The sequence below is a fragment of the Camponotus floridanus genome, unplaced genomic scaffold, assembly GCF_003227725.1.
Source record: "Camponotus floridanus strain SB8 unplaced genomic scaffold, Cflo_v7.5 scaffold109, whole genome shotgun sequence".
Taxonomy (NCBI): domain Eukaryota; kingdom Metazoa; phylum Arthropoda; class Insecta; order Hymenoptera; family Formicidae; genus Camponotus; species Camponotus floridanus.
Window position 1 is genome coordinate 78,441 of NW_020229225.1, and position 14,812 is coordinate 93,252.

Here is a 14,812-nt window from a genome sequence, read left to right on the forward strand (position 1 = left end):
AATACACTAAAGTGGATATATTCGTCAATATTGATTTTCAGCTGATTTTTGCCGGGATTGCACATACAAAGCATCCTTAATCAACGGGGCAATAAAAATATAATATATAGTTAAGGAAAAATTAACCTTCATAACGCTTTTCCGCTACGGTATTTCTGCGTAGACAAGCGTAACAGCTTGCGCTTTCCGGAATTATGACTTGATCGGATTTCACCGCGAGAGCAATCCTCGAGAATGTATATTAGTTGGAAATTACGCGACGCCATCCGTTCCTCTCGTATCACGGTCGACGTTAAGTCTGCTAGAAATAAATGCAAATGAAGTCGCTGTTGGCGGTCTTGTTACCCGTTAAAGGGTCGTACATTGGTTACGGCGCTGGAGGGGCGTTGGCGGAAATAGCAAAATGTGCACTTCTTGGCAGGGTGAACTCGCCCCCCCCTTTCATTCGTCCCTGCGATCGTTCGTGGCACAAGCGCGCGTATAACGTGCGGTAGATTAGCTAGCGAAATGTTTCGAGAATCCGGGGTTGGCACGCACCTCATCCCGACCTCGTCGTGTCGGGCCGCAATTAAATTATACGGAGTCATTAACGGTTTACGACGGTTTACGGTCGCGAAGAAGCCGACTTCGCGGACGAATGTGCATGTGCGAATGGAAAAGCAGACGTGTTCTCTCTCTCTCTCCTCTCTCTGGATTTCGATACCGATTTCCTCGTCGGTCGATCGCAATCTTGTCCTCCCGATAATTACCATGCGTATTATCTGACACTGACGTTGAATACGTCCGCCGTCTTTATCGGGCGAAACTCGTGGCATGTGTAAGCCGAACATATTAGCTATCTACCGAAATTGACACTAATTCCAGAATCTCGTCAGGACGACGGCGAGCAGATTGCCTTTCTCGTATCGTACATTACGATTCGATAACCTAAATGTACGCGCGCGGTCGCGTTAGTCCGTATCCTATTGGATAGGTATAGCTCTCTGCGGCGGACGCAGTTTCCCTGTTCAGAAGCTGAGCTGACGGCGTGCAATGTCCGATCCAATCTGCGTGTGTATGGGCTACGGCTAACGGATGCCAACGGATGTCTAACCGCTCTAGTGTACCCAGTATCGCCATTCCCTTCGATCTACATGCACGCATCGGCGGCGCAAAGCCCAATGTAACTAGCACGCGTGTGGATACAGCCGACCGAGAACGCTGTGTTCAGCTGCACAGAATGACCAGTCCGGAAGCCTCGCCAAAGGCGACAAGGGATGTCCGCCGCCCAAATTGCCGTCCTTGCTTACACGGGCCACTTTTTCGACCCTGAAGCTTGCGCAGAATATGCTCCAGGTTTTCTTGCTTTCTTTTAAATTTTTAAATTCAATCTCTGTGCCCCTCTCTCTCTTTTATTAATTTCAAATTATATTTAATTAGATGTCAAGAATTTTTTTATTTATGTAGGAAATTTTTTTATTTACATACATGAAATCTTTTACAAGAATGTTTAGCACACAATATATAATTTATAATTCTATGCAGCTACTAAAAATAAGAATACCGTGAGCAGCGCCAAGTTAGTAGTTTCATAAAACTTATTAAAAGAGCCTTTAGAAATTTTTTTACAGCGGCATATAATCATGTAAACGTTAGAAGGTTGTGTGTGTGCATATCATTTTGAGAAATTGAATAAATTTACATATCTTTCTTTCGAGGGAGCCTCATTGTGTATGCAGTCAATCTCATGTTTAATCGAGACGGTTCGACTCGAACAAAATGGTTATGGATAGTGTGACTGCGCTGTATTGAATAGAATGTTTGATTAGTTTCATTCGTCGGGCAAATGTCAAAGCTGCAAAGTTTCACGGTATTTGGTAAATTGATCTCGCGAATACTACCGGAGGATTTTCGAAAACGTGGCTGTGATTTGCGCCCGGGCGTTTGTTTTTAGTATCATTGAATCGCGTTGTCGAAACTTCAATTTATTGTCCATGAATTTTCCGTCGGCGATTCAAGAAATATTAGATTTATGGCTCAGAAATGCGTTACAACCCGAAAATGACCGCACTAGCGAATAAAGTTGCAGCGGTATGCGATAAATTGTATTAACCGATCGTATTGTTGGGCGAAATAAATGACGGTTGGTCGCAAATTTTTTTTTCCCCTCGACAATTGAATTTGCGCGTCGCGTCGCCTTGATTCTTTTTTTTTTTTTTTTTTTTTTTCGTACAAAGTTGGAAAATGTGAAAAGCGCGATTAGATTATCAGAATTGGAGGCTGTCGCGATGTTCCCGTAAAATAATGAGCTTTCGTCACGACTCGTGGGCGGATAATAAGCTACGGATACTCGGATATTATATTTAGCCGGCCAACTCATATCGGCCAGTCACGAGATTAATTATATTGTAAACCGAGCCAACTGCAGTTCGCCAACTACAAACTCGCGGACTCGTTTCCGTATTTGATATGATTCCGAAGTAATACGAATCCGGGTACCGGGTGAACCCTCGTTCGTTGTTGAATCTAGGGTAGCAATGGGAATAGTTCGTAACGTTATAAGCTTTTGTTGGATGGCGTGAACTGTAAGCTAAACGCTCCTAACTCCAGTTACTAGTAACTGGTAATTAAGCGAGGCGCTGCTGTGTGAAACGACCCATCTACCTCTATCCCTCGCACCTTTCAACCATGCCAAAGGTTGCGCCGCGAGACGTCCGTGTCCGTGTCCGTGTGTCTCGTCTCATTGTTGGCGCGTAAGAATGATATACGAACATGTACAACATAACGAACCCCTCATCCTGACGACATGGATATATTCTGATTTATCTTTACAGTCACATCTTTCTTAGTCTTTTCGAAACGACATTTGAGAATCACCAAGTGCGTGTGGAAATGTAAATGAAGAGAATGCATCATTATTTTAACCAAGCAATTTTTTTATTCGCTTCGTTTTGCCTTCATTCGAAAAAGTACACATTTTAATCGAGGATTGTTTTCTCGTGCCACGTTAATTACTTTTTCACGCAATTATACACGCTTTTCGTGTAATTGCATATTGCAAACACTGAGTGTATAATATTTGGAAAAATATCACAGCCAATATATATCTAGGCCATGTAATATACATATATTGAATTTAATACGAATTTTATTAAATATAGTTATATCGAATATGTTTCAATAATCGGAGTAGTTGAAATTGAAATATCGGAGAACATTTAAGAATATCGTTCATTTTCTCGTAATTACAGAACATTTTAAAACTATTTCCGTAACTTGGTAGATCTCAAATTACTACCTGAAATTAACCGAAAACTACTACGTGAAATTAACCGAGTTTTATTCTTTTATGAATCGCAAAACTTTGCCTCACTTTTTATGATTCCGAAATTATCTATCTTTTCTAGATATTGAAGCACATGGCCAAATCTTTCCGAGTTTAGATTCAAATATTTACGGCCTACATTTTCATTCTCAATAAATTTCGTCTCTTATATTGAGATTATATAATATAATTAAAATAAGAAATTCAGACGTGATAACGGTCTCTCGTATGCAAAATGTAAATCGTAATATAATCCAGGAGATATAACGTCCACTGGCGCCAGTATTAATAACGCCTTAATTGGAAATTAGACTATGATATAGGCGTTCGACCTTCCTTTCCACGAGCGAGGGTCGCACAGTATATGCCACCAAAGTTAATTCCTTTAATTAATAATACAGCTTAGACCATAAGACTATAAAGCGAATGGTCTTGTACAGTAACGGATTTTGAACAATTTTCCATCGTTTTGTTGATAGAAGGCAATGTTCGCGTGACGCGCTCTTTTCTCTTTTTCATCAACGCGGGAAGATTCGCGCCGAGCGATTCGCAATAAAATCGAAAAACAGAGCGATTCTCGCACGGATTGCAAATTACAATTTTAGGTTTATACCGTATCCAATTCAGAATGATGTAAGACCGTCTATTAAGTGGCCCCCGCGAATCACGTGACGTTTTGCAAATGCATGCAAGTCTTGGAAAACACGCAGCTCGGAACGCGAGCCTTATTCTGTCGTAAAAATGAATTAGGCCATATTGATTAAGAAATTACGCGAACCTCCTCTTCCCGTGCCTTTGGATTACGTCCTATTCGTCATTTTTAAACGTCTAATACGTCATGTACAAGTGTGTAATAACTCGCATGAAAATAATTTATAAAAGCGACTGCGTCAAAGCGAGTGTGTGTAAATATAAATTATAATGTACTATAAGAAAGTTAATTAAATTTAAAAGTAGAAATGAATATTTATATTAAAATTGCATTGTATACGAGGCAATTTTAAATAAAATACTTGGATTCTCTTTTTTACATGCGAAAAATATCGAACATATGGGTGAAGGGATTTGCGAGAAATGTCTAAAATAATTAAACCATTGAAGTTTAATTCCGTGCATCCAGTTTCCAGAATTTTTGAAGCGTCGATCGATTGCATGTGAAAAATAAGCTACTTTGTTTTAGTTTAATTATGATGGATTTCACACAAGAATATTTCTCATACGTACTCTGCTTCACAGTTTCTATTTATTTTCAAACGCTTTAGAAATGCTTTTAGTAAATGCTTTTAGGGAAATGCTTTTAGTAAATAAGTTTAATGCAGATAAATTCTTTACCCTTAAAATAAAGTTTGTAATTCAATCAGCCAAACGATTTATTATCTTTTCCCCAATAAGATAATCCAAAATATTGCACACAGTGATGCGTGCTTAACGCGAGTCGGAATCCAACAATTCGATCGATATAGAAAACTTTCTCCGCAGCCACGAGTCTCACGAATCTCTGACGATTTCTCGTCCCTGTAAGAGCCAGATGCGCGACGTCGAAAAACTCGTTTTCGATATGCACGAGGAGAGCGATGCTGCACTTTCGAAAATTTGCTGCAATTTCGCGCGGTCGCGCGTACGACGGTGCCCTCTCGACGACAAGGTGGCACGGGCAAAAGCAGAGCACCGTGCCCGGGGGAGGGGGTTACACCGGGGCGGCCGGAGCGAGGGAATGGGGGTGGTGAATCTCTCTCCCGCCGCTCGCTTCACGGCGGATGGTTCGCCCTACGCCCGTCGTCGGGGCGCTGCAGCCCGTCAGGACGTCAGTTCTCCATCGTATCGCGCCACGGCCGGACCTGGATCCTACAGGCGCGTGCTACACACACATACACACATATACACACACATATATATATATATATATACAGACACACGCATACATGACGGATATATCCATGCGCGCGCGAGCGGACACCCTCGCCTCGCCGGGCGAATCCCTCCAGTGAACGGCGGGACTGGTCGCGACTATGAGCGAATCGCGGCCGCGATGATTACCGATCCTCGTCGGCGATAAGCAGCGGCAATCGAACGCGAGTGCTTCCAAGTTCGCGCGAGTGTCAGCCGCCGGGACACTGGCGGCTGTCGAGGGTGAGCGCCGAGAGTGACACGTTCGAGTGACGATCCGACTGATTAGTCGCGAGGAGTCGAGTGCGCCGAGAGGAGGAGGAGAGAGAGGAAGAGAGAGATATCTGGATCGAGGAGCATTCGCGAGGCCGCGAAGCGGGGACGGCGCGGTATCGGAAACAGCAGCGGTGAACAGGATCGCAACGCGGACAGGCAGTAGTGAAAGACAGTCGCGGGCGACAAGTAGTGACAGATCGTAACGAGGCGGGCGGACGCGGGTCGCCCACCGAGCTCGGTGATACGAGGCTCCGCGGTGGCCGGATCGGTCGACGGACGATTTCGGTGGATCAGCTGATACTACGCGATCCACCGCGATAGAAACGCGAGGACCATGGACCAACGTGGCGGGTGCCTACCCTACATGCGGCGTGTGTCGCGACAACGGCTAACATGCGAGCGCGCTTAATCCACGCGTACACGCATCATCATCGCGGCTCACCACCGATGAGGATTCGATTAAACCTCCCGCGAGGAAGGTCAAGTACGCCATGCGAGCGACCTATAGGGGGCTGTAGGAGGCCCGAGAGTTTTAATTAAAGCTCTCCCGCGGGATTCTCATTATCGCGCCTCGTATTCGGGATTAATTAGCCGCGGCTCGGAACGAGAGAAAGGGAGAGAGAGAGAGCGAGACAGAGCGAAAGGGAGAGCGGCGGCGACCGGGCGAAAGGGTGATATAGGAGGACGTGATTTTCCCGGTGGCGCTCGTATATTGTGCTCGTAATATCGTGCAAGTTTTGTGCGACGCCTGCGAGCTCCTCGAGCCCGCTGTCGTCGCTCTCATGGACGAACCTCTCCTCCGGTCGCGTCGCGACTGGGCTGCACCTTATTAGTGATCGCGACGGTTTTTAACAGCAGCGCGCTTTCGAGTGTCTTGATCGTCGCGAGTGGCAGATCCGACAAGATACAAGTGGTCGTTTCAAGAGACAGGCGAGAGAGCACGTTACATTCTCGATGCGCTTCCGACGATGATGTCGAAGTGAAACAATACTCGGCAATTAGCAGGTAATCAAAGTGATTTACGATTTTATCTAAAGATTTATATAAACTTTTCCCTCTCCATAATTTCGTATCAAATAATATTGTATGTTGTTAAATATAATATATGACGTTTTTCACGAAAGCAATATAAGCTTAATGTGTACATCATCTTATCGAAATTTGAAAATGATTGAAACCGATTTACGGCTTTCAAAATCCGAATCGTGTAGTATTTTTGCACCATATATGGCTATAATGCATTTACGATATCAATTTCCACTTACCGTGTATTATATGAAATGTATAATTAATATACGTAATTAATTAAACTATAATGTATTGTAATCTGTTAATGCTATTATATAACATTTAGATCTTGTTGGGGGCTCTCGTAGATTTTCCTATTTTTCGTCGCATTGCAGCGTCAAAAGCTCCAGGCTGATATTTAATTGCTATCTCATGCGAATATGTACCTTAGACCATCAAATATTAGTATCGACTAATTACGTCGATCGAACGCGCAATCATAATTTCATTAATTTCAAGTAAGTAATTTCGATTCGCCGTGAAATATGGAGTGCTACTTTATGGTATATGTAATGTCTCTGCGTGCTTTCCAACGCGATTCTCAATGTAACATCTTTTATGAAAAATGCAAAATTATTTTTCGCGAAAGCTTATAAATTGGAAAAATGTAATTATAAATATGTACCTTAGACCATCAAATATTAGTATCGACTAATTACGTCGATCGAACGCGCAATCATAATTTCATTAATTTCAAATAATTTCGATTCGCCGTGAAATATGGAATGCTATTTTATGGTAGATACAATGTCTCTGCGCGCTTTCCAACGCGATTGTCAATGTAACATCTTTTATGAAAAATGCAAAATTATTTTTCGCGAAAGCTTGTAAATTGGAAAAATGTAATTCGCGAATCAAATGAGAACAGAGTACAATGCTGCGAACGGAACAATGAGCGGGGCGAATGTTAGGCGTTTCTCTCTGTGGCAAATTTTATTGCGTATAGAATGCATCAAAATATGAAAAAACGAATAACACCGAGTACATATATTTTAATTACTTTGATAAAGGACGGGAATTTTTTTGCACGGCTAACGATTCTAGAATATATTACTGCATGAATTTACAGCGGGCGAAATGCTTTTAGAGAAATTGCATTTCGCGTAGTTGGAGAAATTGTCAGAAGTTGCGAAACTACGTGAATCTTCGTATCACGTAGCGTTATCTTGACGGTTCTTTTGACGCCTGTAAAGATGCGGCGGCATAAATTATCGAAGACAAAGGCAAAGAGGTAACCGCGGATTGTATCCGTTATCTCTAGGTGTTGCATTAATTATCTTCCATTTTATAAGCATCCGTAGACGCTCGTAAGATGGCAAACAACATAGTTCCCGAACTATTATCCCGTTTATGTGGAAGTAACGTAAATGAGACGCGGACGATACGCTCCCGGATGTATCTCGGCGCGAATAAAAGCCGGGCCATTGTGTCTCGACGTTTTGCGTTGCCAAAATTTCCCTGCGTGTTACTCGAGGGCGACCTTTATGAAACGAGGGTTTCATACCTTCGCGATTTACGCAGACAGTCCATCAGCGACGGCAAATCTCCCCGTTACAATCGCTCGTGTTTTACCCCCTGTATGATCTTTACACACTCCAGTTGTGTCCATCAACGTTCCATCAGATAATAACCCTCGCAAAATACGCCCTCGCGTACAACACGTTCGTGTCTCGTGCGCGCCATGCGTTATTCAATCGTACATTCGCGATACCCGATTGCACTTCCCCCCTTCGGGTCTTATTAATAGTACTTACGCGCGTTTACATTGAGTTATTACCGGTTGTGCCTGCCGCCGGTTTGTCGTGAGATCGCGCCATCATTTTGCTCGCGGCAGTCCTTACCAGTGATCGATCGACATCTCGTGTGACGGTGCGATAGCGATCCAGCCGTCGTCGTTATTGCTCGTACCGATAATGACGTTAATGATCGTGGATACCGTTTACGCGACGGCCAATAATGTTGCTCGCGAGTCGCTTCATCCCGAGTGAAAAATGTGTTTGCGCCGTGTAAATAAACGTTAAAGGGCCACTCTCGCCGTCTCGCGAAAGCGTGTGCGCGAGACTGGATCGTCCCGACACGAGATACGCGACAGGGTGTCTTTTCGCTCCGAAAAATAACTCCGCTTTCGCGCGAGGGCACTAATTGCGAGCGTTATTTACCGCGCGGATTCGGCTAGTTTCGCAGATTACGTTGGTCGGACGTTGGGGTTGTTCGGCCGGTTTAGGGCATGACACGAGGATGGCAGAGGGGCTAATTTAACTTTTCGTTTTAAATTATGGAGATGAGACTTGCGCCGTTGAAAGTTGGCAAAGTTGCGTCAGATACGCGTAATCCCGTTGTTTCGATGTCATCGTCGGATGGCAGCGACGGCGATCGCGGCCGCTTCGTCGAGAGATTAAACGCGCCGTCAGGGGATGATCGAAAGAGGGAAGTGGGGGCGAAAAGGGACGGAAGCGGAATTTTAAATTAATACAGAAATTAATTACGCGCGTGCGATAAATAGTATATGTCAAACATTTATTTTTGCTTGACCTACATCATATATATTTCGCTCGGTTCGAATAATTTGCTTCTTTTACAATTAATTGTCTGCTAATTAGGAAATGTTTGAATATTACATATTATTGGTATGCATTAAAAATGCAGATAAATGCACTTTTTGGAAGGGTTTCTCTCGCGCTTTGTCTTTGAAGACATCGACATTCTTTAATGTCCCTTTAAGATTTCACGATACTTTAGAAAACACACACCCTTTGGCCATCGTAATTAATGTTCTCTTCCGTAAGTTTTCTTATAAATTTCTTTATCTGGAATTTTTCTTCAAAATTATCTTTCGTCCCTTCCTCAGTTCAGCTTGGCGCATTTTTTCGTTTCTGCAAAGTGGACGCTACAGATAATACAAATAAAAAAGGATTTTATCTTCTCCCTGCGCATAAACGAAAGGTATACGGCATTCCAGTTTAATCTGCTTTAGTGACACAGGTGCACTCACAAGAAAGTGCGTTTGGTCTTTTATCTTGAAAAATGTGCTGGATACGAATTCATATTTTATAAGCGTTGCGCGCACGTGTTTTCCTTCGCGAAGCAACAGTTGCCTTTCCTCCAGCTGCTATTTTCCCTCGTAGTCTAATCAAGATCATCAAGACACACGTTGCACATTTTTTTCTATTTGTCGAGAAACGATGAGAAGCGATGAGAAAATAGGCGCTCCATGTCGCGTTCGTTCTATTTTGATATTATTGTAAAAATCCCGCAGAATGTGTGAAGATTTTATAATACGGGGATTACATTATAGAGAGAAAAAAGAGCGGTTCAATAGTAACTTTATAAAATACATATATTGATTAATGCATTTTATGCGACAGCTCTTCTCCGCGACATTTTTCGATATGAAGTTCACACACACACACATACACACATATATGCATGTTTTTTTCTATATTCTTACACGCGCCGCAGAAGAATATGTGTGGGAACTCGCGCAGGATTATAAAATGATATAAAATATGCGAACGCGAGACGAGCGATATCGTAATTCTATTACGAACCCGCGGAAGCGCGGCGAAAAATTCATTTTGTATTATTCATATTACTTATGTGCGCGGCGTGAAGACGCGCGGAAATTGTGCCCGAGAACGTATGGTGGCTTGTGGGCGTCTCGCGATACCGTAGCAAAGCAGAATTTTCGGGTTTCCAAAGCACACGGTGTACGACGGTATAAAGTTCGCGCGCGCACAACCGGTGCATAAAGTAAAAGCGGACCGAGATGAAAGGAGCGGAGAGCCAGCGGGAAACGTGCATCTGAAGGGTTGCCCGGTTTGTGCGGAAGCTACGAGAGCAGTAGTCGGTGCAGATAGAACGATAGCTACCTAGGTCGCTCTCTTACTCTCGGTGGACACAAAAAGAAGGACAGAGACAAAGAGAGGGGGTCGGGTGAAGGCTAAGGGGAAAGCCAAAAGCGACAGAAAAAGAAATATCATTTATTTGGCGTTTTAGGATCCGTTCAAGAGATAGAAAAGAGATACAGATAGTTCTTTAAAATAATATTTTATTGTATCGTTTTTCGAGATTTTTTATCTACGCTAAAAATAATACGTATATAATTTAGCAATTTAATTTAACGATCTTTAAAAATGTTACATTAATAATGGAGAAGTTGTAAAGAGCTATATCGGTCAATTTTACTTTCGCTCAGTCAAACTAATTTTAAACAGTCCGCGAAGTACCGTAATTTAATTTCATTGCAAGTCATGATTAACTTAACAATTTATTTAGTGTTTCACTAGATAACGTAAAATATTTAGCGAAAATAAAGTGACGCGATGATTATGCTTTGGCGTAAAGACGCCGCGTACGGTTTGTATAAATGGACCGCGTTACAGAGTTGAAGATGACTCTGGGGTGAGAGACCCATTCCGCTAACGGTTATACCGACGTAAGGGGAGGAAGTCGCGTCTCTCGCGGATCCGTCCAAAGGATGACGCTATCTCGACATGACGAATGAGCAGCTTCCCGGGACCATTTCGCGGGGGCGGAGAACGCTCGAGGAAATCATCCGCCTGTTCCGGGAAATTCTCGAGTAAAATTTTCAACGGACCACGTGCGACCATACAAGGTGTTTTCAAGCTTCTCACGCTTTTTCTCGTATTCGTAAGGATTCTTGTGCCATTTGTGAAGTAGATTTTTCCATATATATAGACGTAAGAAAGTGATGTATTATTCTGATATTCAATATAAATGTTTCTTTCCGGCGAGGTGCGTTTTCCCTTTAACCAAGAAACTACACCGATGTTTTCAAGTTAGAGAATTAATAATCTAATTAAAAAGCTAAAGAGGTCTGTGGGATTTAGTCTGTATTTGAAAATGATAAGAAAGCATTCGAGTAAATTTTTTACTAGAGAAAAGTCGATTTTATTTCTTGCTCAAGAATTTAATATACCAAAGTTTGGAAAATCTGAAAAATTCTGCACATCTCTTATCAACGATCAACAATACCATGGATTACGATTTATTACGAGTTTGATTCTGGTTTCTGAACGCAACTCGTGACATCAATCGCGTTAAGCGATAAAATTGTCCTTGTTGCGAACAAGTGGCACCGTCATCGCAAATTCTTCTCACGTGTAGCTTTTCAGTTTGTGCCACGTTGCGTCTCGCATACATGCAGCGAAAACCCTCCATCGTTGCAGACCCGCGTTTTTAGTGATCGTTTTTCTCCCGGAGTAAACTTTCTTTTTGACGAAAAAAATTTCTGTAATAATCACAACAAACAATATTACAATTGTTATAAATTATAATCAGCGAATAAATATCCAGGTTTATTGCAAGGATATGACATATTTATCTTTTTTATCTTTTTATCTTTTTTCTCCTGTGTTATTGTAGTCGGAAAGAAAAAATATTTTATATTCGCGAGACTGCCTTTCCCTCTGTTGTTTGCAAGTTAAATAAAACATTATTTCTCAAGGTATCTTGAAAGAAAGGAATATTACATAATCTTCGAGCTACAAGAGGACATTTTTTTTTCGAAATAAAGCATACATGCTTGAAAAAATGAATGCTACTTATTTTAAATCATTGTATAAACTAATACTTGTACTAGAGAAAATAAATATCGACAGTTTATTTGTGTTATCAGTTATACAATATTTTTTTTACCGCGCATAATCGAATAAGTATCCGTGTTCTGACGTATCCTGTTGTGACTAAAAGGAATCCTTACGGCATGCGAGATTATGTAATAACAAACAGTGACGTTAACGCAATCGTTATCTCGGTTTTCTTCGCCGGTGTTTCAGTGCCAGGTGTTTACGAAAGCTTCATCTTTGTGAGAGATAAATGCGCGACCGAACTTGTAATATCTCGTGACACATTGTGCACGCGCAGCTTAATATAATACGTTCCTCTTCTTGGTTCCAGAGCTCCTTCTAACGCACGCAAGGCGCGTATTATGTGAGGAGAAAGTCGCGACGAGGGAAACGAAGATGTCCGCCGTCAGCGTCATCGCATGGCTGCTCGGTGCCGTCGCTTTGGCTGCGATTAATAATGGTGAGTCTTTCATGTCGAGACGAAAGAATTGCATCGATGATAATATGAGGATTTGCCATAAAAAGTCTGTAAATGTCGCTTCTTGAAAAGTTATTAACTTGCTGAAAAATAAAAATTAAATCAAAATTGGCAAAACAGCCAATTTGGCTCTCATGCCAATTTTGATTTAATTTTCATTTATTTATTTGAGCCAAATTCCTAACTATTAATTTTAATTTGCTGAAAAATGCTATGTATTAAGGTAATTTTTGCTATCTATGATATAAATTTAATGGAAAAAAAATGATATATTTCATGATATGAAATAAATATATTATTTAGAAAAGTAACTCTGGAATATTGTTTCTCACAATTACAGGCTTTTTAAATCAAATATTCGTTTTTATCGTCATTTGATTCATTATTTTGATACAGTTCAATATAACGTTATCACGATATTGTGAAAAATAGATTGATTTTTTTGATACGTTATTTTTTTAGTCCTTCAAATTTAATTAATTTTACACTTTTTCTTCGATCTGATTTGTCTGGTAGTTAGGAGGATCGAAATTTTAATATCTGCTAATGTTTTCGAGAGAATTTGTTTGTTTGCTGATTTTCTAGTATCAATCAAACCGGTCAATAGACGAAATCAAACTGAATATTTTTTATTTATTGTATTGTTTTCATATTGTTTTTTATTCCTGCTTTGATGAAAAATTTATAAAAGAATTGCTTTCCGGGATTTTTCTCGAAAATGTTACAATCATATTTAAAAAATAACAGCGCGCAATAATAGTATTCAATTCATATAATGCATCAAACGCGGTTTTATTATTTACCAAACTTGTTCATTATACAATGACAATATAAAGAATAAATATATATATTTATACATATTTTTAGAAATATATAAAAATAAACGGTTTTATAATAGTTGTAATTTATCCATTTGCTTTTGATTTTTACCGTCCTTTTGTCTTTTTTATATTACGGGCCGTATAAAACGTGAAATAACTCAGAGATATGGTCGAAATACGCGCTTGAATTATGGCGATAGCGCGTTTGATGGATTCATGTTGCGCGTTGTTTATACAACGAACATAGTAGTATCTAAATGAAATATATCTGCGGTATTTTTTGAATGCATTGTACTACAGATTTTAAGAATATTCAATAAATATCGTGAAAAAACAAACAATATAGGAAATACATATTTGTAAACGAATTGTAGGAATTTATATATAAATAGTCAAGAGAGAGTCTCTATTTTTCCGAGATGCAGTTACATCGGATAGAAAATATACACTAATTGATATGCGCAGTATGATGTATGATTTGGAATTATTTATATATCAAAATTGATTAGAACGGTGATATCATTTAGTTGAATTTTCTTATACATTTATGTATCGCACAAGTAGGACTATTTCACAGAAAATCCCCGAATCACGAGGGCATTATTTAACGTAGATTCCTGGCGGGACCGAGCTTTAGGTTTCATCGCGCGGGCGGCTCTAAAAAGAGTCACTTATCCGCAGATGTTGCTTCGAATCGAGAATTTCCATTTCTTCGCATTTCGATACAAGAATTTGTCGCGTGGGTGCGTGAAATTTGAAAGTTAAATTTGCGGATGTCTCTCGAAACGCGTTTTTCCGTTGATTGCCGTTCTGTTTTTTCTCTTTTTTCCCCATCATCTAATCCAAGTCGCGTTACGATATTTTTTTTTTCGCGAGAAAAAGCGCGGCGATCTCCTCTGTTTGATCCTCCCGCGCGAATCGTCCGTACGTTCGAGGGTGAAATTCGCGCGATAGCATGCGAAATTCGAGGCTCGTCGGGGTTCGATTGTCGGTGTGGCGTGGCACAATGATTTCGAATCAACGCGTGTCCACGCGGATACGCGCATCGAGTCTCTCGTGTGCGCGCGGCGTCTATTCAAGTATGATTGTCCGCTGATCCGCGACTCTGTCGCTCGCACGAACGAGAGAGCGGAAATATCGAGAGCCCGGTCGCTCCGATACCTGGGTGACCTACTCTCCCCGGCAAGGAAAGTTTCATTACTCGCTACCCATTTCGATACCGATCGAAAGTCGCGTGATACCATCTATAAAAGAATGATCTTCCTGGAAACGTCGTAAAAGAAGGACATTTATAAATAAGAAATGTTTGATACGAGAAAATGCAATTTTCCGTTTATCTGCGGAAACGACGATAAATGCACAAAACGTCGATTTAATTTTGACAAATATA

At 41.1% G+C, this 14,812-nt stretch overlaps 1 protein-coding gene across 3 annotated transcripts in view; it reads left to right on the plus strand.

Annotated features, from left to right (window-relative positions):
• Nucleotides 1–14,812, plus strand: part of LOC105252143 (zwei Ig domain protein zig-8) — a 324,369-nt gene that overhangs the window by 34,841 nt on the left and 274,716 nt on the right. For 2 of the 3 annotated variants that reach the window (XM_011259409.3, XM_011259412.3), the window contains exons 1-2: nt 5,133–6,472; nt 12,455–12,583. In XM_011259409.3, coding sequence (XP_011257711.1) covers nt 12,520–12,583 — 64 coding nt within the window. In that variant the 5' untranslated portion in view covers nt 5,133–6,472; nt 12,455–12,519. Of the gene's footprint in view, nt 1–5,132; nt 6,473–12,454; nt 12,584–14,812 lie in introns of those variants that run through there. The other variant, XM_011259410.3, reaches the window with a different exon arrangement.